Consider the following 22,987-nt stretch of genomic DNA (forward strand, 5'->3'; position numbering starts at 1 on the left):
CTGCGTGTTAGCTTCCTGCGTATTTTTTTTACTCTGTTTAATCTCACTATCACGCCAAAGAGAACTGCAGACTGATTACAGTGTTAGTAATGGCTTTGTCTCACGCTGACCTGAGACTGAAGACTTATAAGTGGAATTAGAATTTGAAAGGAGTTAAAATGGATTAGAGCCCAAGCAGGGAAATCTACTACCCACACGAGCAAATCAAAATAGACAACTCTGCGATGTCAAAGCAGCAGAAATACAGGGCTAGAGAATGGCCAGAAGCACTGTCCTGGCCTGGTCCGGCAACCAGCTGTGTTGGGGAGAAAATTAGGGATATTGTGCTGGGTAGAAATGCATCGATACATATCCTGCACACAGAAAAGCACCTCACTTGGATGACTGCCAAGATCTAGGCTAAAGAGTGTAATCAGAACTGTGTTTCCCACTTCCTATTCATACTCAGCCCCCATGCAAAGAAACCAGTAGCCATTCTCCTGGCTGGGAATGGCTGAGAGAGTTGGACACAGAGGGCCAGAAAGGCAGGGAAATGTGTGATAACACGGACTGAAGATTAAACTGCTGTCTTCTGATTTTCTCCTTTGCTTCCTCATCATTTCAGGATCCCTGGGCTTAGCAAGGTAAAAGATTTTAAGGTATTATGCCTCCTGCTGCGGCACCAACAGGACCTGGGGTCTGGGGTAGAAATCTGGGGGAGGGATATTACATCCCATTAGGAACCACACAGCACGACTTTCTTCTGTTTTATGTGCCAATGTGGGATGAATATCAGGAGAAACTGCCCAATGGTGACATCCAGAGGGGCATGACATAGTCTCCCAAGGGAACTGGTGAGAGCCCCATTACTTGTGAAACTTGAAACTTGACAGGATAAAGCCTTGGAGAGGACACCATGGGCAACAATCCCACCTTGCTCTGGTATGGCTGTGATGCTCTGTAGGTCTTTTCCATCTCTAATTGTATCTGTTAATGGCCATAAATGAGTCACTGCTGTAACATTCATGAGCATCTGTCCCCTCTCACCTTCTCTTTCTTGATTCCACAGCAATCATTACTTTTACAACAAGTCTGTTTATCCATCATACGCACAAGGAGCCGAACACTTCCCTGGTATAACACTGTGGACCTCAGTAGAGTTGCATCAGAGCTAAATCTGGCCCAATATAAACATGTGTGTGCTTTTACTGTAACTTTTGCCCCCATCTACACAAATGCAAAACCAAAGGGAAACAGAAATAGTGATGGGCTGCGAAGCAGGGACCCTGGAAATTTGAACAAGAAAAGCAGCCCAAAGAGATGTTTATGTGGCAAGTATCTGAACCTCTCAAATCTGGAAATGGGACTAGAGACCCAGAAAGCTCAGGTTCTCTCATAGAATTCCCAGCAAACCCTGTCATCCTGCCTCATGTAGGTGCCCAGACACAGTCTGCACACAAAGCATTACAGGCCCAAGTTTATGCATGCACCATTTTTCATGTGGAACATTTTGCATATGCAAAATGCTGTGTGCGCACAAGGTATACTTGTGTAACTAAGTCAGGTAGTTAGATCTCTGACTACTCACTTTAAACACACAAATCCAGCTTGAACAGAAATACTTGACTATTTTGCTCCTGCAAATATTGGGCATGCAAAATTGTGCCTACAAATACCTAAGAGTAAAAACTGCCCTACTAATTCTGGTGTGGAGAAAGTAAATAAGGAAGTGTTATTTACTCCTTCTCATAACACAAGAACTAGGGGGCCACCAAATGAAATTAATAGGCAGCAGGTTTAAAACAAACAAAAGGAAGTATTTCTTCCCACAATGCACAGTTAACCTGTGGAACTCTTTGCCAGAGGATGTGGTGAAGGCCAAGACTATAACAGGGTTCAAAAAAGAACTAGATAAATTCATGGAGGATAGGTCCATCAATGGCTATTAGCCAGGATGGGCAGAGATGGTGTTCCTAGCCTCTGTTTGCCAGAAGCTGGGAATGGGCGACAGGGGATGGATCACTTGATGATTCCCTGTTCTGTTCATTCCCTCTGGGGCACCTGACATTGGCCACTGTTGGAATACAGGATACTGAGGTAGATGGATCTTTGGTCTGACCCAGTATGTCCATTCTTATGTTCTAATTTTAGAGGATGGGTTGAGGCTTATCTGAAAATTTGCCCCATTCAGTCAGTAAGCATTTCTACATCCTTAATCAGGAGGGATAATGTTTGATCTTTTCAGATGTGTGACTGACTGAAATAAAGCGTACACAATATTCACAACAAAAGTGAAGCTGTTCAGAAAAGGAGGATTTTTTCTCACTTGGCATGAACTCAAGAAGACATGTTTTTCCAAAAATATTTTCTTCCTCTGATGTATTGGGGGGTGCAAAAATAGGCCCTGTTATCAAGCCACAAAACAACCCATTTTTGAGCAGAGTTGTCTACACACAGGGGCATAAAATTGCTCAGAATGAAATAGTGAACAATTCCACGCATAATTTAGTGAACACAGGGATTGCCAGACTAGATCAGACCCAAGGTCCACCTAGTCCACTATCCTGTCTCCAACAGTGGCCAGTACCATATGTCTCAGAGGAAGATGTAAGATTCCCACACATCTGTCTACTCTTCACCAGTTGTGTACACATCTTGAGATGAAATTCTCGATATCTTGTGGCCATTGAAAGCTCCAGCTATGCAGCAGCCCACTCAAATAGCCCCCTCTCTTCATAGGCAGTGTCACAGTACATCACCTAAGGACCAACTCCTGGCATTCTATACTTCATGCCAATCATTTTGCCCAATCAGATGTCTCACTTATTTCTAGCGAATGGCTGGAGTTCCTGTTGATGCTGTGGTGATGCCTCTGGTCCTTCCTGGTTTCTGTGATATGAGCAACCTTGCATTTACCTGGGACACTGTGTACGTTTCCCAGAATTGAAGAAGAGCTCTGCATAAGCTCAAAAGCTGGTCTCTCTCACCAACAGAAGTTGGTCCAATAAAAGATTATTACCTCACTCACTTTTGTCTCTCTAATATCCTGGGACCGCCACAGCAACAACAACACTGCATATGTGCCCCTAATCCATTTTAATGCAGCTTGAGTCTCTTCAGTCTCTGGCCAGGCACAGAAAATCGGCAGCAAACAGCAGCTTTATCTCCTGGAGGATTGTTTGTGTGTGTTTACTTCCTGACTACACTCTTCTTTCTACGTTAAATATTTTCACTGTAGCAGGATGTTTAGAGCAGGACAAGGCAGCATTTAACATCAAAGGCTAATCACTGACTTCTCACTCTGCTAACTGGCCAATGTACATTCCTGCTCTTCTCTAGCAGTGCTGTCTGTCCATGCGTTTCTACTGTGCTCCTTACTCTCCCCTTCCATAATCCCACCCAGTTTGCTGCTGATTCCTACACTGGCTGCCATATTTCCAGGTGCAAATTTAACTTCTCTTGATCAGGGAATGGAGGAAGCTGATAAGGGATCTGGGTCATGACAGAAATGCTGAGCTAGGGGAAGATCACAGATGTGAAGAGCTGTGGGGGAGGGGTGTCTCAGCCTAGTTCCGGATTGGCATTTGCTCACATCACAAAGTACACTATTTAGCACAGTTCAGCCATACTGTCAGTCTCTGCTCTGAAGAAACCTGAGGCAGCGGCTGAAATAGCAAGGTGTGTTGCAGACCAATATCCTGGCAGAAATTAATGGAAATTGAGGAACCCCGGACTAGAATAAAACAAGATGCTATAAAGCAGAATTGAGGTGCCTGGGTAGAACTCACAGGGAATTCTTGACCAAATCTCCAATAATCCTGGGTGCTGCAGGTCTGGAGGCAGAGCTGGAGGGGGGACCCAATGGCTGAAGTAGCAGGGGATGGTCCAAATGAGGATTGAGCTGCACTGGCAGAGCTGTGAGCGGGAGTTTGCACAGCATCTCTCCTCCATATGCTTAGCTCTTCTAGCTCCTCACTTTCATCAGCACCAAAATCACACAATAGCAAAAATAAAGGAAAAATGTCTAGTACCGAACTGCTCCCACTTCCGCACCGGTATGATCAGAGACACCCCAATGTTTATCAGGCACCTGCAACATGTCTAGTTAACATGGCATGGGTGTTATTGATTAGGGAAGAGCTAGGAAACCCTTGTAGCTTATAATTGGCCATATTAAGACTATGAAGAACATAGCACCTGGTGACAGGTCTTGTGTAAACAACAAAACCAAATAGTCTTACCCTGTCCATCCAGACACCTGCAGAATAGAGAGAAAAGACCAAGATACACTGGGATTGCAAAAGGAAAACCTCTTTGATTTGTGGGACCCCCTTTTAAAAAAGTCCATAACTAACAGAAAATGTGTTTTGTTTCAGCTGGTAAAAAAAAATCTTGACTTGGAGCGCCAGCTGGTGTATTCACTGCCCTCTGGTGGTGACACAGAAATAAAAATAGGAATTCCAGGAGAAATTTTCTTTAGCTATTAAGAAAGCTAAATATGAATGAAGGTCAATAATTGTGATGGATTTTCTTTTTTAGCATGTCAAAAAACCTTTGTCTCCATTGCCAATAAATTTTCAATGTAATTGGGTAATTTAAAGCACCAGACACGAGCTTGACACTGAGCTCCAGCCTTTGGTCTGCAAACAGAGCTTCCACGGGAATTAGTAATGGCCGGGGATCTCTGAGCAAAAGGCTAAAACTCTGGATTAGAAAAAAGACTCATTTTGTTTCCTAATAGACCATCATCCAAACTTCTGGATGAGACACAGCCTGGTATGCGGTGGCTGCTCAGCACAGCCTGTGGATTAAATTATCTTTACCTACTTCAGATTCAAACTCACCCTCATATTATTATATTTAGCAGGTGATTTTTTGTATCTGAGAGTCCCAAAATTAATATCAAGCTGCTGCATCTGTGCCAGCATGCAGTCTTGGTGGCTCTGTGGTATTCCTACAATTATTCCTATTTATTTAGCCAGCTCTATAGCTGTGCATGGCACTTTGCAGACAAATAAAATTACAGTCCCTGCCCCGAGGATCTTACAACCTAAATTAGACTTAAACCAGGGCTCCCAAACCATGCCCAACCAAGGGTCCCATTAATAACTCCTCAGGGAAGCAAGGGCCAGGCCTAAACTGTACATACATATAACATCACAAAGAAATACACACACCCAGAACATCTTCTTGCACTTGAATCAATGCACAAACCTTGCTGGTTGGTTGTATCCACCAGCAGTAAGAACCTGTGGTTCCTTAGCTTTGTCCTCACTCTACGATAACAGGAACAGCATGACCGTGGGCTGCACTGTAGCCTGTAGGACACCACACCTGACCTTTGGGGTAGGAGTTGCCCTACAACTAATATTTTTGCTGCATTTTCTGTCTCCTCCAATTTTACTTTGGCACTTTCCTTGTCAGGAATTTACCAGTGAACTGGTTTCCATTGCCCTAAAAAATTACCTTCCGGCATTCTGAAGCTCTCCCTGACTAGAAAAATTGTTTTACTCTCAGTATGAAAGCAGCCCATGCAAGGCTTACCTCTTCTTCACAGGGTCTAGCCAGTAGCAGATTGGAATAAGGAAAATTACCAGACAAGACCATCGCAACAGCTTCAAAGCTTTTGGATCAGTTACACGCTGGTGACAACTACCTGAGTTTCTATGGCAAATTCTATCTGAGTACAGTAACCTAATAGGCCATTCATCAGCAAGCCGACCTAAAGAGCTTTCTGGAGAACAGGAGTACAAAGTGTGCCGGGCAGGCACAGGAGCGGTTTCAGCTAACACTGTCACCATGCTTGGAACAAGAAGAAAATTCTCAGGCTCTTAAAGCTTTAACCAGTTTAAACCTTAGGTAGATGTAAATTCCCAGGGGAGAATTTAGGAAGCAACCTCCAATGTATTTGCATGGGAAGATGCTGCTCCCCTTAAACAGTGAATTAAATTCATCCCTGTTTTAACTCCATGGGTGTACAGCAGATACAACACTTTGGTGACTGCAGAAGCACTGTACAGCCAGTGGAGATATATCTCACAGCTCCTACAGAAGCCAAAGGGTTATTTGCTTAAGAAAATGTTTCTCCTAAGAAAGCTGCAGGAAAGTGGAGGCAGCGAATCAGATGAATTCTATGCTGCTTTTTAAACAAACACAAAGAATAGCACATATCATATATCTGTGTTACACACAATCTTTCCTCTTGGGTCTCAGCATTTTCAGGTGACCTCAGCTTTCCGGATCCATCTAGCAGTGCACAGTGATCAGAAGGAAATTCAATGGGAATCTTTGAGAATCTGAGACCCAAACATGTATTTACACTAGGGCTGTCAAGCGATTAAAAAAATTAATCACGATAAGGACTGTCAAGCTATTAAAAAAATAAATCGTGATTAATCGCACTGTTAAACAATAAAAGAATACCATTTCTTTAAATATTTTTAGATGTTTTTTACATTTACAAATATATTATTTCAGTAACAACAAAGAATACAAAGTGTACAGTGCTCACTTTATATTTATTTTGGACTACAAATATTTGCACTGTAAAAAACAAAACAAATAGTATTTTTCAATTCACCTAATACGAGTACTGTAGTGCAATCTCTTTATCGTGAAAATTTAACGTACAAATGTAGAACTATGTACAAAAAAACCTGCATTCAAAAACAAAACAATGTAAAATTTTAGAGACTACAAGTCCAGTCAGTCCTACTTCTTGTTCAACCAATCGCTCAGACAAACAAGTTTATTTAAATTTTCAGGAGATAATGCTGCCCACTTCTTGTTTACAATGTCACCTGAAAGTGAGAACAGGCATTCACATGGCACTGTTGTAGCCGATGTCACAAGATATTTATGTGCCAGTTGTGCTAAAGATTCATATGTCCCTTCATGCTTCAACCACCATTCCAGAGACATGCTTCCATGCTGATGATGGGTTCTGCTTGATAACAATCCAAAGCAGTGCAGACTGACACACATTCATTTTCATCATCTGAGTCAGATGCCACCTGCAGAAGATTGATCTTTTTTTGGTGGTTTGGCTTCTGTAGTTTCTACATCTGAGTGTTGCTCTTATAAGACTTTTGAAAGCATGCTCTACACCTCATCCCTCTCAGATTTTAGAAGGCACTTTAGATTCTTAGAGCTGTAGCTAGCTTTAGAAATCTCACATTGGTATCTTCTTTGTGTTTTGTCAAATCTGCTGTGAAAGTGTTCTTAAAACGAACAACATGTGCTGGGTCATCATCCGAGACTGCTATAACATGAAATATATGGCAGAATGTGGATAAAACAGAGCAGGAGACATACAATTCTCCCTCAAGGAATTCAGTCACTAATTTAATTAACACATGTTTTTTTTAACGAGCATCATCAGCATGGAAACATGTCCTCTGGATGGTGGCCAAAGCATATGAATGTTTAGCATATCTGGCACGTAAATACCTTGCAATGCCGGCTACAAAAGTGCCATGCGAATGCCTGTTTTCACTTTCAGGTGACGTAAATAAGAAGCAGGCAGCATTATCTCCTGTAAATGGAAACAAACTTGTTTGTCTTTGCGATTGGCTGAATAAGAAGTAAGACTCCATGGACTTGTGGGCTCTAAAGTTTTACATTGTTATGTTTTTGAGTGCAGTTGTGTAACAAAAAAAATCTACATTTGTAAATTGCACTTTCACGACAAAGAGATTGCATTATGGTTCTTGTATAAGGTGAATTGAAAAATACTATTTCTTTTATCATTTTTACAGTGCAAATATTTATAATTAAAATAATATAAAATGAGCACTGTACACTTTGTATTCTGTGTGGTAATTTAAATCAATATACAATATTTTAAAATGTAGAAAAACATCAAGAACAATTAATAAATTCCAATTGGTATTCTATTGTTTAACAGTGCGATTAAAACGGCGATTAATCGCGATTAATTTTTTTAATTGAGTTTTTTTTTAGATAATCGCGTAAGTTGACTGCGATTAACTGACAGCCCTAATTTACACATAACTCCTATTACGCTGGATCATTAATAAGAATCCTAAATAGAGCTTTGGGATTTAGGGGATTTTCTTGGCTTTATCCTCCCTTTCTACTGGTTTTATCCTCTTTCTACTGTTCAGGGCCACAGATGTGGAAGCAAGTCTGAATTAATAGCCCTGCTACTACCTCCAACAACATCACCCCAACCCCACAAGTCCTGATCACAATACTCCCTGAACTGATGGCCACTTTGTGCTTCAATTTGGAGCCATTTCCCTGGTGGTTTTGTTTTGTAATTGCTACATTTTGAATCCATGGTACCACTTGTCTTATTAACGAACCTTCCTATCCTAGTGGTCCCTACCTCTTGTAGAGCTGCACCCATGGGCTGGCTCTGCATAATACAGCTGAATCCCTGTATAGCCTGGGCAATAAACTGAGATCTAAGAAGAGACTATAGAGAGGCATTTTCCGTTTTAAAAATAAGGCTTTCCTCCTACATTAAACTTCATTCTGCACTAGTCTGGATTCTGCTTTCTCTCCAGGGGACCAATGACTCCTTAAAGGCCTAGAATTAAAATTTAATTATCTCAGATTCTTAGTTCAAAGGAAGGAAACACAGGTATGTGTTGGGAGCTGAACTCTCTGTACTGCCTAGGTCAGCTGGGCAAGGGCAGCTCCAGTCACTTTCTGTCCTTGTCTTGGGCTAGGTCTACACTACCCGCCTGAATCAGCGGGTAGAAATCGACCTCTCGGGGATCGATTTATCGCGTCTCGTCGGGACGCAACAATCGATCCCCGAATCGACGCTCTTACTCCACCAGGGGAGGTGGGAGTAAGGGCCGTCGACGGGAAGCCGCAGAGGTCAATTTTGCCGCCGTCCCTACAGCAGGGTAAGTCGGCTGTGATACGTCGAATTCAGCTACGCTATTCGCGTAGCTGAATTTGCGTATCTTAAATCGACCCTCCCCCCCCCGTAGTGAAGACCTGCCCTTGGTTTAACCTCTCAGCAGCCATTCTCATTATGTTCCATAAAAAGAAATAACACAAATGGAGTCACTGTTAAGCAGATAGTTAGGAGTCAGGATGCCCCGGCTCCAAAACCAGCCTGAGCCATCTGAAAGGGGGTTATTAGGAGAGTCCCAGTGCTAGAGGCTTATCCAATTACAACAACCAGATGTAATCTTTGCAGCCTCTCATAACCCTGTATCATGATTCTTGTTATATGTGGCTGGCTGCTGCACCCTTCTTATATTTGTCTGCCTTTCCTCTCATTAAACCTTACTGATAAGCTACACTGGGGGATTCTCATCCCTCCCTCTTCCCCGACCTCAAAGATCCTTGACTCATCTACCCCAACTGTTGATCTTGCCTCCTCCCATGACAAGAAACCCTTATTTCCCTTTCAGGAAACTCTTCCCCACACATCAGAGGGGTAGCCGTGTTAGTCTGGATCTCTAAAAAGCAACAAAGAGTCCTGTGGCACCTTATATCTGTTAGTCTATAAGGTGCCACAGGACTCTTTGTTGCTTTTTCCCCACACATGTACTCCTGGCTGGCTGCCACTCTACCCATCTGGGGGTTGGAACCAGGAGCAGAGAAGTGGGTCAGAAAGACAGTACACATCCAGGGGGTCAAGGTAAGTTTCTGGCTGAAGGAAAGTAGGTAAAATAGAAAGCACAGGCGAGGAGATAGATCAGAGAGGCTTTTCAGCAGTTGGGAGACAAGTGTTGGGGGATCTGGGAAGGTTTCTGGCGGGAGCAGTAGGTAGATGAAGGAGGAGGCCCACACCAGGTGTGATGTGTGAGGGTTTCTGCAAGCAAGGAAGTGGATCACATAGGAAGTGCATATATCTAGGACTCTTGGAATGTTTTCTGACAATCACATAGGCAGTACTTGGAGTGAAAGGCATGGGTGGATCACTCCATGATTGCCGTGTTCTGTACACTCCCTGGAAGCCGTACTCACTGTCAGAGACAGGATGCTGGGCTAATTGGACCATTGGTCTGACCCAGTATGGCAGCTCTTATTGTCTAGTTCTCATGAGCTGTGCACAACAAGTGGGAATCGGGGAGGGCTTCCAACAGCAGGGAGGTTGATTTGGGGAAAATACTTGGGCTTTGCCATTGCACTAGTGTAATAAATTGCAACCAAAAAGATCTCAGTTCTGGACTTTGAAGGCTTAACGGGACATTACTAGGTTATAAATCACAGCATCATTACCAACTAGTTCACTGACTGGATTATTAACCTACCATTTTGCAGGGCTTCTGTACAATTTCCAGTGCCACTGAACTATAAGTAACATGCCCTGGTGTTGTAACTGTGTTAGTCCCAGGATATTAGAGAGACAGGTTCTGTGAGGTAATATCTTTTATGGGACCAACTTCTGTTGATGAGAGAAACAAGCTTTTGAGCTTACACCGTGCTCTTCTTCAGACCTGAGGAAGTAACATGTCCTGGATGCCATTATTACACAGTGCGGTGTTGGAATAGGTATTCCAGGGGTGTGGGGGTGAAACAGATGCATGCCTCAGACCAAGGTTTTCTGGTCAGACTGGATCATTTGTTCTTTTCTTTTTTTTTCCCAATAAATAAATGTATTTTTAATCTTCCAGATTGTACCTCCTCTTTGATCATTCTTGTTGTTGTTATCATTGGCTGCCAATTTATTGCTGTTTTATTGCTATGTTATTTTATTTATAATTAGCTGGCAAGTTGCTTAGAAATTGAGAATAACTGTCTTTATATCTTAAAGCACATGACAGTCTTGGTCTCTCTACTCAGAAGAAGTCACTTCCATCCCACTGGATGCAGCCTCTGTCCAATTTTTCCATTCAGATTGAAATTTGTGGGCCGGTCTCAAATTTCACAGGGCTTAGCCTCCTGCATCCAGCCTGTGAGACAGTTACGGCCTCCTGCATTTCAGATGTGTTGATGCAGCATCCCTGCATGATGACTCATCCCTGTGTCCCGGGGGTACTGAAACAATTTTTATAGTGGGGGTGCTGAAGGCGGAAACCATGTATTTGGGTTGATAACTACTTAAAGCCGGGGACGGGGGGGCACACCCCTAGTTCCAGCACCTATGCCTGTGTCCTTCTCATGATGACATGGCACCTTGCAGAGTCCTAACAAAACATCTTCCTTCTGCTAGGGAGTGGCCTGTTGACGCAGTGGCAGCGATTTGAAGACTGTGGCATTCTCATGCAGCAATGGCAACAACCTCGCAGTAGCAGAGCAGGTTGTGACATCATGCACCAAGTGGCAGATGGGGGCTGTGACATCATACAGTGGGCAGCGCACCAGCATCACCACATCATCCTAAGGGACAGTGATGGCCTCGCACCACATGCCACAACACGACCGCACTTCCTGGGCAGTTTGGACAGACAGGGACAAACTAAACTTGGTTGGTGGCAGCCACTGCTCCAATGGTCTTGGGTCAGCAGCCAACCAACTTCCGGTTGGGCTGACAGAACTTCCGGTTGCATAACTTTTTAGTAACCGGAACTTCCGGTCTCGTACCGGTCAGTCAGGGCGGGATTCTTAGCGGTCCTATGACCCGAGCTCTGCCTCCCACAGAATCGTCCCAGCGAGGGGCGGGGCCCGGAGCCTCCCGGTTACTAGGCAACGACCCCTCCGTGACTAAGCGATTCCCGAGCAGCCGGCTGCTCGGCGCTCGATTAGCCAGACCTGGAGGGCACGGCGGGAAGCTGGCGGTGAGGTTCTCCCGCCGGAGGCCTCCCTCAGAGCCGGGCTAGGCCCAGCCGCTTCTGCGGGGCCGGGCCCCGGCTCAGGGGCTGCGCTCCGGCCGGGAGCCCCTGGGCGAGTCGCTTCCCGCCCTGCCATCCCGACACGTTCAGCGCCTGTCCGCCAGGCCCCGAGCCCGGGGCGGGGGCTGATCTCGCCGGGGAAGGGCTTGAAGCCGAGCCCCGCAGGGCCGCTCCCGGGCTGCGGCAAGGGGGTGCCCGGGGTGGGGGTTCGCAGCAGGGCGAGGGGGGCTGGGCGGGGTTATGAGGGAGAGCTGCCCCCTCACTCACACGAGTGGGGCCGGCCGGCCCGGGGTGCCCCATGGATCCCAACGGCCCGACCAGCTGCTCCGGCCTGTGGCTGTTTGCAGGCTCGGGCCTGGGGCAGAAAAGCCTTTCGAGCGTTGCGGTGGCTGGGGTCGGGAGCGGGGTCCCTGAGGGTGACCAGATGTCCTGATTTTATAGGGACAGTCCTGATATTTGGAGCTTTGTCTTATAGGCGCCTATTACCCCCCCCACACACACACACACACACTCCCGTCCTGATTTGTCACACTTGCTGTCTGGTGACCCTATCCCTAAAGCTGGGTTTGAGGAGCAGTAAACGGGTCTAGCATGGTAGGGACCCGAGTGCATCTATTCGTTGCAAGTCCAACAAACCTCTGTGTAGAAACCTCCGGGAGACTTAAAAGTCTAGAAATGATGGCTTGTCAGGGTGGTACAAGACTGCAGGTGTCATTAGGCTTTCCTTTTGCTTCCTAGTATTAAAAGGGAACTGAAATGTTGTTGGCTTTTTTAAATCTAGAATATCTGTAGATCTTTCAAATGACAGATTATTACTATTATTTACATGGTGATATCACCCATAGATCCCAAGCGGGGCTCCATTGTGCTAGGCATTCTATAAACATATAACAAAAAGATGTTCCAGCCCCCAATAACTTACAGTCCAAGTAAAAGACAAGCAACAACAGGTGGATACAATAAATAAACAGAACACAAGGTAAGAGTGATCAATGCAGATGAGTACATTTTAAAACAAAGATGAAAATCAATGCATTTGTCTAGACTTCAGGGTTCTGAGTTTCCCCTGCTGCTGCTATTGATTACTGTAGCATCCATTGGTCCCAGTCCACGTTGAGCCCTCTTATGTTGGGCTGTGTGTAAATACAAATGGATTATTACTGCCCTAAAGGGGTCGAAGCCAGTTATGGAATGAGAGGTGGCTCCTTGTTTTGGCTGTAGATGCTTCTAAAATGCTTCATGCACACTGTTAGAGCTCTATAGAAAACATAAATAATGTTTTGAACTAGATTCTTTGCCTCGCTCTGAGCCATGCCAGAGTATTTGTGGAGATTTCCAGGACTGGTTTCCATCAGAATTGGGTACTGTTTAGAAATGTTTTGATAAATAATGTGCAGCATTTCTAATCCTAGATACCAGCGCATAGAGGCTAGGAACACACAGCAGCAGCAGGCAGCGCCAATAAGCTCCTTTTTTTGTTGCAGGACGCAGGATGGACTTTTTGGCTCTCTTCATAATTTATCTGCTATTAGTTCTGGCTAGTGTTGTTCTAGTCTGCATCTATTCAGGAAGGAAACAGAGTTTTCCTGCCAGAGGCCTCAGTTGTATAACTCAGGTAAGGAGTCTAACATTGGTCATATTCATGTCATGTTGTGGTCACGTCTCCCCAGTTTTGAGTATGAGTGCAGCCAGCACAAACTGACCCTTCTGTTTTCAGCTTTGTCTCTCTGTGACTGGCTGGCTGTGTTATGCACCACACTTAAATTTCTGAAAAGGGTCATAATTTGTATGGATTTAAGCGAGTTTCTTACACTTATGTATATCACATAATGCTCTGAAAACAGAGAAGAGCCTGCTCCTTATTTGTTTGGGGGGCAATCCTGGCCTATCCTCTATTGGTTGTGGGTCTGCTCTTAGCAGAACTGGTGTGGTTTTCTTGAGCAATGATGATGTAAGGAGGCCCACTGATAGGTGGCAGAGTGTTGGGGGTGGGGGCAGAAAGAGGCTGGAGATGTGGGGGAAGAACAAGGGAAAATCGGTTGCTAGTGGATCCTCCAGTTGTCTTCTGCGTGAAGAGAGTGAGGTACTGGGATAGAGTCTGTTCCATATAACCACTTCTGTATTCCTTGGTATGTTGATTTTTCAAGGAATTTTGGTAGCAATTTAATGGTTTTGAGACCTACAATGGACATTTCCATGGTGCCATATGAATACCCCCTCTAATTAGATGTAAGCCGGGATCAGGAATGAGATACAATGTCTTTCATCTGTCAGTCATCCTGCATACAGTGATGCACAAAGCTGGTAGCCCAGCTGGTGGTGACAAAAAGTCTAAATGACCTATCTGAAATGAGGTCACTCTCCAGTTTACAGATGGCATGTAATCAGTCTCAGCAGACACACCAAAATCTGAGTGAGCCATGGAGACTGAATTCCCCCTCTTACTTTGTTTTGGGGGTTCCTCTGCTTCAGGGTGAGGCATACTGACAGGGAGACTTGTGTTACAGCAAACTGTGCTGAACCTGCTCAGTAGATACATGAAAGGTTTCCAGGGCTCTGAACGCACCACAAAATGTAGTTGAAACCAATGTTGTTGCTGCATTGTATGGGGTAAGAACAGAACTTGCTGTTCTGTAATATAAAAATTACACTTGTTCAATAGCACTGCAAAATAATTATTTATTTATTTTTAAGGATAAATAAACAATAAACCTGAGTTGCCATACATTTACAATATTTGTAGTTCACATAAAAATAATTGTAGGGCTGTTTTAATTGAGAGAATATAGCAAATGGGTCAGACGCAACTGCAATTTTAATAAAAATTATTTAAAAAATCCTACTCGGTACTATGTAAGTAATGTTATTTGGTAGAATATGCTAACAACTAAGGAGAATGAAGAACTTTAGCTATATGAGGCATTTTTCTTTAAATGGAGATTTAAAAAAATCATGAGTTTGTTGCAAATAAATAAGAACAAGAATAAACAAATATTCCTTTCTTAAACAAATCTGTCTAAATGGAAAGAAATAGCACTGTACTATAAGCAGGGAAAGGAGAATGAAAAATCTGAAGTCAGTGAAGTAACTAGACACATTTAATATTAGTTACATGATTATGAACAGTTTTTGGCTTTTATTATTTTACTTTGCGAGTAAAGGGAGCTGGGCAAATTGTTGATTGTATTTCTTCATTACTTAAAATATATATCTCTGTGCTGTTTATGCAACAAACTAGATATTACAAATACCATTTATGATGTAAAAGAAGTACTCCCATTTTGCCAAAGAAATAAAATGTGAAAATATCAAAGTTAAACAATTACAGGGTAACTTTAAAGGGGGGGGGTTATGTATAAACCGTATCTTTAAAAAAAATTAGTTGGTTTCTGACTGTAGGCCAAAATGCATAAAGCCACCGGTATGTTGAAGGTGTGACTGACTGTATTATTTTAAGCACCTCAAGATGTGGATTTTGAACAATATAAAATGACTTACTTACACACACCATAGCTGTTTCTAGCTCTCTGGCAGGTCAGCGTCCATCCCACTGTTCTCTTTTTCATGCTGCCAGTCTTCATTGGTGCAAAATGGTTGGCTTCTGTATGCAGTTCTTTCCACATTCATATCATCTTGCTTCCATAACCATAACAGGGAAAGGCAACATTTTTAAGAGCCTTTTTGCTTTGGTTTAACTTGAATGCTGTTTACTTCAGTGGTGTGCGGAGGGAATGGGGGGGAAGCCCTCTGAAATACACAAGCTTCTTATGCCACCTTAATTTTTACATCAGGGGGGAAATGGGGTGTTTCCTTCTGTCCTCTCTTGGATGCAATGATAGAGGATAGTAAACACATTTTCATACAGTTAATTTGAAGTCAGATTCTGAAAGTTGCATAAGAGGTTTGTTTTTATATCTGATTTCTAATGCCCCTCTAACAGCAGCATATAGCCGCCTGTTTTTTAAAAATTTTCCATGAACTATCTTGTAGTATGAGGCAGACTTGTTAGAAGTGGAATACGTACCATCCCTCCCAAACCTGCCTGGCTTGTGATCTTGTCACATGTAAGATAAAAAGCCTCAGTGCAATTCTTCTCCTCCCTCCCCCCCCCCATATAGCGATTCTGCTTTGCTGCTGCGCTTTTTGCACCATTGGTGGAGAGGTGTGTTGCTATAGAGATAAATCATCTACTCCCTGGCAGATAGAGACAGTTCCACAGCATTGAGTGTGCTAATCATGTCACTGAATGAAAACAGACAGTTTTTTTCCTTCTTTGTTTATGGCAGTTTTTGAATTGACCATTAGAAAAACATGAAGCTATCAAACTGGATATTCTCAGCATCACTTTCCTGGTCGCTTCTTGACTTTCGTTATAACCCTTTGGTTTCACTCACTCCATCAAAGTTGTTCTTTTGGGCTAAAACTTTCCATGCATATTCTCAGCCTAAAGGTGCTCTTTCCTTTTAAACAAAACAAAACACCTTAAGTTTTTTGTTTTTTTTTTAAATCACAAATAACTCAAACAGCTGATCTTTAAAATTTCCCAGAATTGGTAAGATCTGGGGTGAAAAAACAACTTAGTTAGGTGCTTCTAAACACCCCATCAGCATTTTTTAGGTGCCTAAATACCTTTAAAAAACTGGCTCTCTGTGCATCAGTTCTCTCTTCTCTTCCCCCCCCCCCACCCCCTGTAAAGTGGATATAACAGTATCCACCTCAGAGGAATTAGGAGACTTTAGTGAACTGATGTTTTTAATGTCCTTTGAAATCCTCAGATGGGAGGTGCTATAGAAATATTATTTTTGTTTGAATTTTTTGCTACAAAGAGGGAAAAGTGATGTGTAATTCAGATTGGTATCTTCATTTGCTCCAGGTATCTTCATCTGTAATCCCAACACGGCTTCAAAGTGCAACACAGAGGGTGCTTCACAGGCTCTTCCACACACGGTAGCACACTTCTTTTTTTCTTTGACATCCTTTTCCTGAACTGTTTCTGATCATTACTGATGGCAGCCTCCCATTGGTACCAACAAAGCTGTGAGAGATTGCTCTTAGAGGTGTTTCCCTCTTTGCCAAGGATGTTTGTCTGGGACTACAGATTCTCTTTCAAGTTAGCTGTGTGGTTCTCTCTCTTCCTTGCTTGCTGTTGAGAGAATGGATGTCGTAAAATATTTAAGCAAATTTTACATAGCGTAGCTCCATAGTTTTGAAAGAATGAACCACATAGGCAGATGTTAGTCACGTCACTTAATGTATTACTGGAAGGTGCTCAGAAACTATGGTGGTAAAGGTGGTATGAGAACAATAGAATAGAGCTTTTCTGTAACGAGAATTCAGGCTGTAGTAAACCACATATTGCTAAAGCTATAAAACGAGTAATACAGATGTTCATCCAGATTACTCTTGGAACAGCGAAATTTAATTAATAGACACATCTTTCCCTTAATCCACAGTAATTTCCCCCCCTACATGGGTGCACTAAACTTGGGGCACAGATTCAGCAAGATGTATCTGAGCATCTAAATGCTGGGGAAATGGCACACTGACCTCAGTTTAAATGGTCCACCTAATGTGATATGCAGTATGTTTTTAGGTGTGAATTAGTGTTTGCCATCATTAACCTCCCAGTATGCTGCTCTCTTGTTCATGGTGCTGCGTCCTTTCTCTTACAGCTGCCAAATTGGTCAATTTTACTTTAATATTTTGTTTATTCAATGCTTTCAAAGCAGTTCTTGGGATTAAGGTGACTCTCCGTCAGCACCAAAGTGTTGTCTAAGAATCCACTTGTTCCTGTGGCACACTTTTGTGCCTGTGAGGGTCCATTTTGATTATGAGACTTTGATGAGATTTACTTAAAGAACCCCTCAAAGACATAAAAATATTGGGAGTTATTGTAAATTTAGGGAATTTTGGCTAGGCTGCGTGCTATCAATAGGGAATCCCAGTTAGAGAAATTAGTTTGACCATGAGCTCAGTAGCAGCTATTCCTGAGCATGAGAGAGCCTTTGCTGCTTAACCGTCACCTCTGAATGACGCTTATCTTGTATTTAGAGCACTGATTGTGAATTAAGCTGTCCTCTTCCCCTTTCATTACAGAAGTTGCCTGTTCATTGCCCTGCACTTAGCCTTACAAGTGGCAGTTTATGGTGAATACACTTGGGAAGTATTTGGCTACTGCCAAGAGATGGAGTTCAGCGTTCATTACCTTCTGCTGCCGTATTTGTTGCTGGCTGTGAATATGGGGTTTTTCATTCTGTGTTCCGTGACCAACCCTGGTAAGTTCATATTTATTTTGAATTGTTGCATTTCCTGGGCAATTGTCATTTCGCTTTTGACCTGGTGCTTTCTCCCACAACCCAAGGTATCGTGTAATTGCCCAGAAATGCTCTGTGTCTCATCCCTGATGGATAATTCGTTTCATTGGATGGTAGATCAGAAATGGCCCCAACAAATCCCATTTCTTTAACGCTCCAAATAAGAAGTGCTGAAATAAGTGATGAACAGTTTGAAATGTACTCTCTGCACTTGCCCTGAAAAAAACAGCTGGGCATTTTTTTTTTTTTAAATAACACTTTGCCATAATTAGCTCTTAATAAGGAAGAAAGTGGGCTAATTGCTTTTGGTGTATTTTAGTAACACGCTCCAAAGCCAGGAATATTCATGTTTACCACACAGTGTATTTCTGTATAACAAGCAGATATTGTGGTTAAATCAAAGGAGTCCCAACAGAAGACTGGGTTTTTATTCATGGCTCTGTCACTCACTAATTTACTTTGCAACCTTCATCAAATCATCTCACCTCCTCATCCGCCAGTCACTGAGTGAGCCAGGAGGAGGTGCATACAAAGTCACAGAGGGGTAGAGTGAAGAAAGTCCTGGAAGAGTTTTGAAAACCAGGAATGTATTTATGACCAGGCTTTGGAGATAAAAAAACAGACGATGATGTATTTTTAGGGCATTCATCTGCTTTCCAGAGCTCTAATGTCATCATCACTATCATTTCATTGGTGAGCAAATCTTATAACCTTTGCTTTGATTTTTCTGTTTTGGGGGGTTTGAGTCAGATTAGAAACTTCAGTATTCTGAGAATATATTTCTCTCTGGAAAGATGGTGTAACACCAAAAAATGAGCTTCTGTACTATTATTTCCACTCACTACAGTCATCGTAAGACTGTCGTCCCCTTTGAGATTCTGGCAACACACAGAGAAATTCAAAGTGCATGAGCAGCCTCACACAGTGTTAAATATTCAACAGTTCTTGACTGAGAAGTTTGCTGCTATGGTGTTGTTTCTCTTATAGGTATAATAACACAGTCAAATCAGGAGTCGTTTCTTAAGGCTTATGCATATGATGGAGTAATGTTTCAGAAAAGCACCATGTGTCCTACATGCAACGTGGAAAAGCCAGCCAGATCTAAACACTGCAGTAAGAGCCTTTATCCTTATGCTTGTCAAGGATATTAAAAAAACAAATTTATACCAGATTCATTTGCTGCTGATACTTACAGTTCACCTGCCTTTAACTTAGTTATCCCGTTTAATTATTGCAAAGAATTGTTGGCATTATTGCTCATTTTCAGGGAGATCTCAAACCAAGTTTATCAGCAACGTATCTATGCTGCCTCTAAACTACTCTACTGAGAATATTAGCCTGGAGACCACATCTTGGTTAGTTTCAGGGAATAAATTGCAAAGCAGCCTTTTAGCCTAGCTTTGGAGTTTTACTTCATACAAAGGAAAACTGGCTAGTCAAGTTGGATCCTGACATGGAAAAGCTGTTGAGCATCTGAAGGTGAAATTAAAAGCTTTTACCTGCCAAGACCCGAGCTCAGGATTCTATGTTTCTCTTGCTGTATTTGATATCCCTATCACTTAAAATGAAGCAGAGAACTGTACACTCTACCTTCCAAATGATGCTTTAGGTAGCACTAACAGAAGAAACCGAAGTCCCTGGGCTCCAGCCTTGGCTGGTGAGTAAAAGAGGAACTGTTTTGTTTTAATCCCTGTTAATTTTTAAATATTACGTTTCTCTTGCTGATTTGTAATCTGCAACCATCGTATTTGCTTAAGTCTTAAAAGCCACACACGGTGGTAACAAACAGAGGATGAAACATTTCATTTACTATTAATGGTAACAAAGGCCTTTGACAAATGTTCCTTGGCTCCTCTCCTACAAGTCTTCTGGCCATAAAAGATTCCTTAAGAAGGAATCAGAAGTCTGGCTATATTCCTACAAACCACACTGTATGCTCCTATGCACGCTTTTACTAATCACATATGATCAGGCACGCACATGGCTATTTTCGTATCTTAATGGCAAATGCTGGTCATGTTCCTGTATTTCCATTGCGGGGCGGGGGGGAATAAACTAAGCTCCATTTAAAAAAAAAAAAAAAAAAAAAAACTCATTGGTCATTTAAAACCCAAATAATTGTGTTGTCTTGTGTTTAATTTTTGATCAGGTGTATGTAACAACTGCATACATCGTTTTGATCACCACTGTGTTTGGATCAACAACTGCATTGGTGCCTTCAATACAAGATATTTTCTCATTTACCTCTTCACTCTGACTGCCATGGCTGCAAACCTTGCAATCATAACAACAGCATTTCTAATCCAAGTAGTGCTGCTATCAAATATGATGCTTGGAAGTTACATTGATGATCAGGGGCAAGAGCATGCAGTTGAGATTCTCTTTCTTATTCAGGTAAACTCACTGTAATGTCTGAATTTTAATCTATTTCTGGGCTCGTAGCCTGAACAAAGGGGTTGTTTTTAAGTCTCGTCTCCTAAGAATCTTGCAGTAGGTCCAGCTGTTCTGTTTTGTGGGGGGAGCGAGCCATTATAGTGAACCTCTTGTAGTGAACCCACTTTTGCTGCTCTAATTAGTCACAATCATTCCAAGGAACTTAAAAATATTTTAGAATGGCAGTTTCCAGTCTCTCCATCTCCAAACCCATTATATCGAATATAAATCTTTGATCTCTATAGAAATAGCCTTATAAACATCAGTTACCATATACTGTACTAATGTTTTTAAAGTAGTTCACAACCTGGTTTACTGTTTGAGATGTCCTTTGGAAGAGATGTTTAACTTCTATTGACCCAGAGAGGTCTTGGTTTAAGATCGCTGGGTGTACGTACGTACACACACACGTGTCCTGGCCAGTATTGTTGCTCACACTTAAACAAAGGTGAGTTTTCATGTGAGTTTGAGTTTCTTTTAGTTTGACACCACCGCCTACTGCGATGTTCATACTATATATTGATGCCACCATACTTCTGGCTGAGAAAGGAAGACTCATTTTTTGGAGCCTGCTTAAGCATGGCTGAGTGATAGGAAGCAATCCATCTCTGTCTTCCATGCCCTGAGCCACCAACAGCTCTTTCAGCCAACTCTCAAATCCCAAGTTAATTTCTCTGTCTGTAATGGAACCCATCACCCTAGAATTCAGATACATTAATTCATGTTTGTGAAGTATCTTCACAACCACTCCATGTGGGATTTTAATCCAAAATATGTCTTAACTAACACTAAAGCTGCAACCATAAATCACCAAAATCCAATAAATTAAAAATGAATCTGATGTCACCATTAAGTATCAGGTATTATCTTTATGGTGTAGGTCACCCACACAATCCTGTGTTCAGTATGCAAATTCAGAAGCTTGAGTGTCCCTTCATGAACAAATTCTGTGAGGAAATATGTTCCTGAAAATCTTTAATTACTAAAGGCTTCATATGGGATTCACCATCTCTGAGCTGGTTATACTGTGGTTAATAGAGCGAAATCAAAATGTTTTAAAATGGGACTTTATACACTATGACTTTAAAATAAGTTACTATTTCTCTGTCTTTGCAGCACCTGTTCCTGACGTTTCCTAGAATTGTCTTCATGCTTGGTTTTGTTATTGTCCTATCTCTGGTGCTGGGGGCATATTGCTGTTTCACCCTGTACCTGGCCCTGACTAACCAAACATCCAATGAATGGTATAAATCTAGAAGCTATGAATGTTCTTGCTGTCAGGCATTGCCGCCCCATGACAGGCATATTGTTTACAGAAATGTTTATTCTCAAGGAGTTTGGGTCAATTTAAAGGAAATCTTTAAACCTCCTACGAGTTCAGAAAAAAAGAAAAAAACATGAGGAAATAGTTACATCTTTTAAAATCTATATTTATTTTTTAAACTTTTCCCGAAGGATTTAACTCCAGGAAGAGCTTTTTGCCAGCACCAAGGACTCTTGAAATGATACTGTGCTTTTCATTAAGTGCTGTAGCTAAAGAGATTTTTTTTTTCTAAATGACTCAATTGTAAAATATATTTTTATAAAGCTGATCGTTGTCTGTGGTGTTTGCCGAACTTCTAGAATTAATGTGCTAATTATTAGAACCGGGGACTAAGGCCATGGTTTGTAGGCCTCTTTAGAAAATAGCTTCTTCGGATGTCATTGTAGTTCAATGTTTCTTAAAAGATTTTTTATAGTACGTTCTTTGGGTAAGCGTGTTAAAGCAAATAAACTGAACTTGAATTGGCTAACCAACTTCCATTTGTGTTAAGGACTAAATATAGTAAGCATATTTAGCAGGAACCTCCACATTTTATATCTAATGTTTTTGTTGTAACTATGAAAATGAAGCCTTTGAGGAACTGCATAGAAGTGTTTTAGCAAATGAATGTACAAGTCCTTAAACCATTTCATGGTATCTTAAGATGAACAGATCATGACTCTACTACTTAGTATGTCTTAAATCTTACTGTTGTGTGGCTTCATCACACCTATGTGAATGTATCCAATATTATACTACACTGTACAGCTCTTTTTGGATTTACACATTATCTAGGTCTTGCTTCCCCGGGAAGGCAGTGGCTCTTGTATGGCTGCATTATGTGATTGCTGAGAGAGCAGAAGTTTAGGCTGGGATCACACTACTTCTCTTTCCACCTCATCTTTGAGGGGCTAGCAAAATATTGAATTCTGTATTTTCTTAGATGCTATCCATGACAGTTGTTTAATTTCATTTGATTTTATGAACTTGAAGTTAATCCTCTTTACACATCACCAGTGGTTATAGGAGGGTTTTACAGGTACTAAGAAGCTGTGAGAATGGTCTCCTTTGGCTTACTAAGCCAAATGTTTCCCTGGCTGTACTTGTGATGGATACCCATTGTGAAGTAGGTCTGTAATCTGTAGAAAGTAGAATGTGTCCCTGTAAAATTAGGATAAATTTTCCTAAGAGGGGTG

The 22,987-nt window shown here is 42.1% G+C and overlaps 2 protein-coding genes across 4 annotated transcripts in view; one reads left to right on the forward strand and one right to left on the reverse strand.

Moving 5' to 3' along the window:
- Window positions 1–15,781, reverse strand: part of GRID2IP (Grid2 interacting protein) — a 102,287-nt gene extending 86,506 nt beyond the window's left edge. For both annotated transcript variants that reach the window (XM_034784234.1, XM_034784233.1), the window contains exon 1: window positions 15,244–15,781. In XM_034784234.1, the coding sequence (XP_034640125.1) occupies window positions 15,244–15,364 (121 nt within the window). In that variant the 5' untranslated portion in view covers window positions 15,365–15,781. The remainder of the gene's footprint in view (window positions 1–15,243) is intronic.
- On the forward strand, window positions 11,503–22,080 carry ZDHHC4 (zinc finger DHHC-type palmitoyltransferase 4). Of its 2 annotated transcripts, XM_034784251.1 has the most exons (8): window positions 11,503–11,687; window positions 12,587–12,720; window positions 13,226–13,356; window positions 16,615–16,688; window positions 17,838–18,016; window positions 19,043–19,168; window positions 20,205–20,449; window positions 21,605–22,080. In XM_034784251.1, exons 3-8 carry the CDS (start codon window positions 13,234–13,236, stop codon window positions 21,887–21,889), a joined length of 1,032 nt encoding a protein of 343 aa, XP_034640142.1. In that variant the 5' UTR covers window positions 11,503–11,687; window positions 12,587–12,720; window positions 13,226–13,233; the 3' UTR covers window positions 21,890–22,080. The 2 variants fall into 2 exon arrangements, with proteins under 2 accessions (XP_034640142.1, XP_034640141.1); XM_034784250.1 differs by lacking the exon at window positions 11,503–11,687 and having other exon boundaries at window positions 11,694–12,720.
- The last annotated feature ends 907 nt before the right edge of the window (window positions 22,081–22,987 follow it).

Source organism: Trachemys scripta, chromosome 10, assembly GCF_013100865.1.
Source record: "Trachemys scripta elegans isolate TJP31775 chromosome 10, CAS_Tse_1.0, whole genome shotgun sequence".
Classification (NCBI taxonomy): domain Eukaryota; kingdom Metazoa; phylum Chordata; order Testudines; family Emydidae; genus Trachemys; species Trachemys scripta.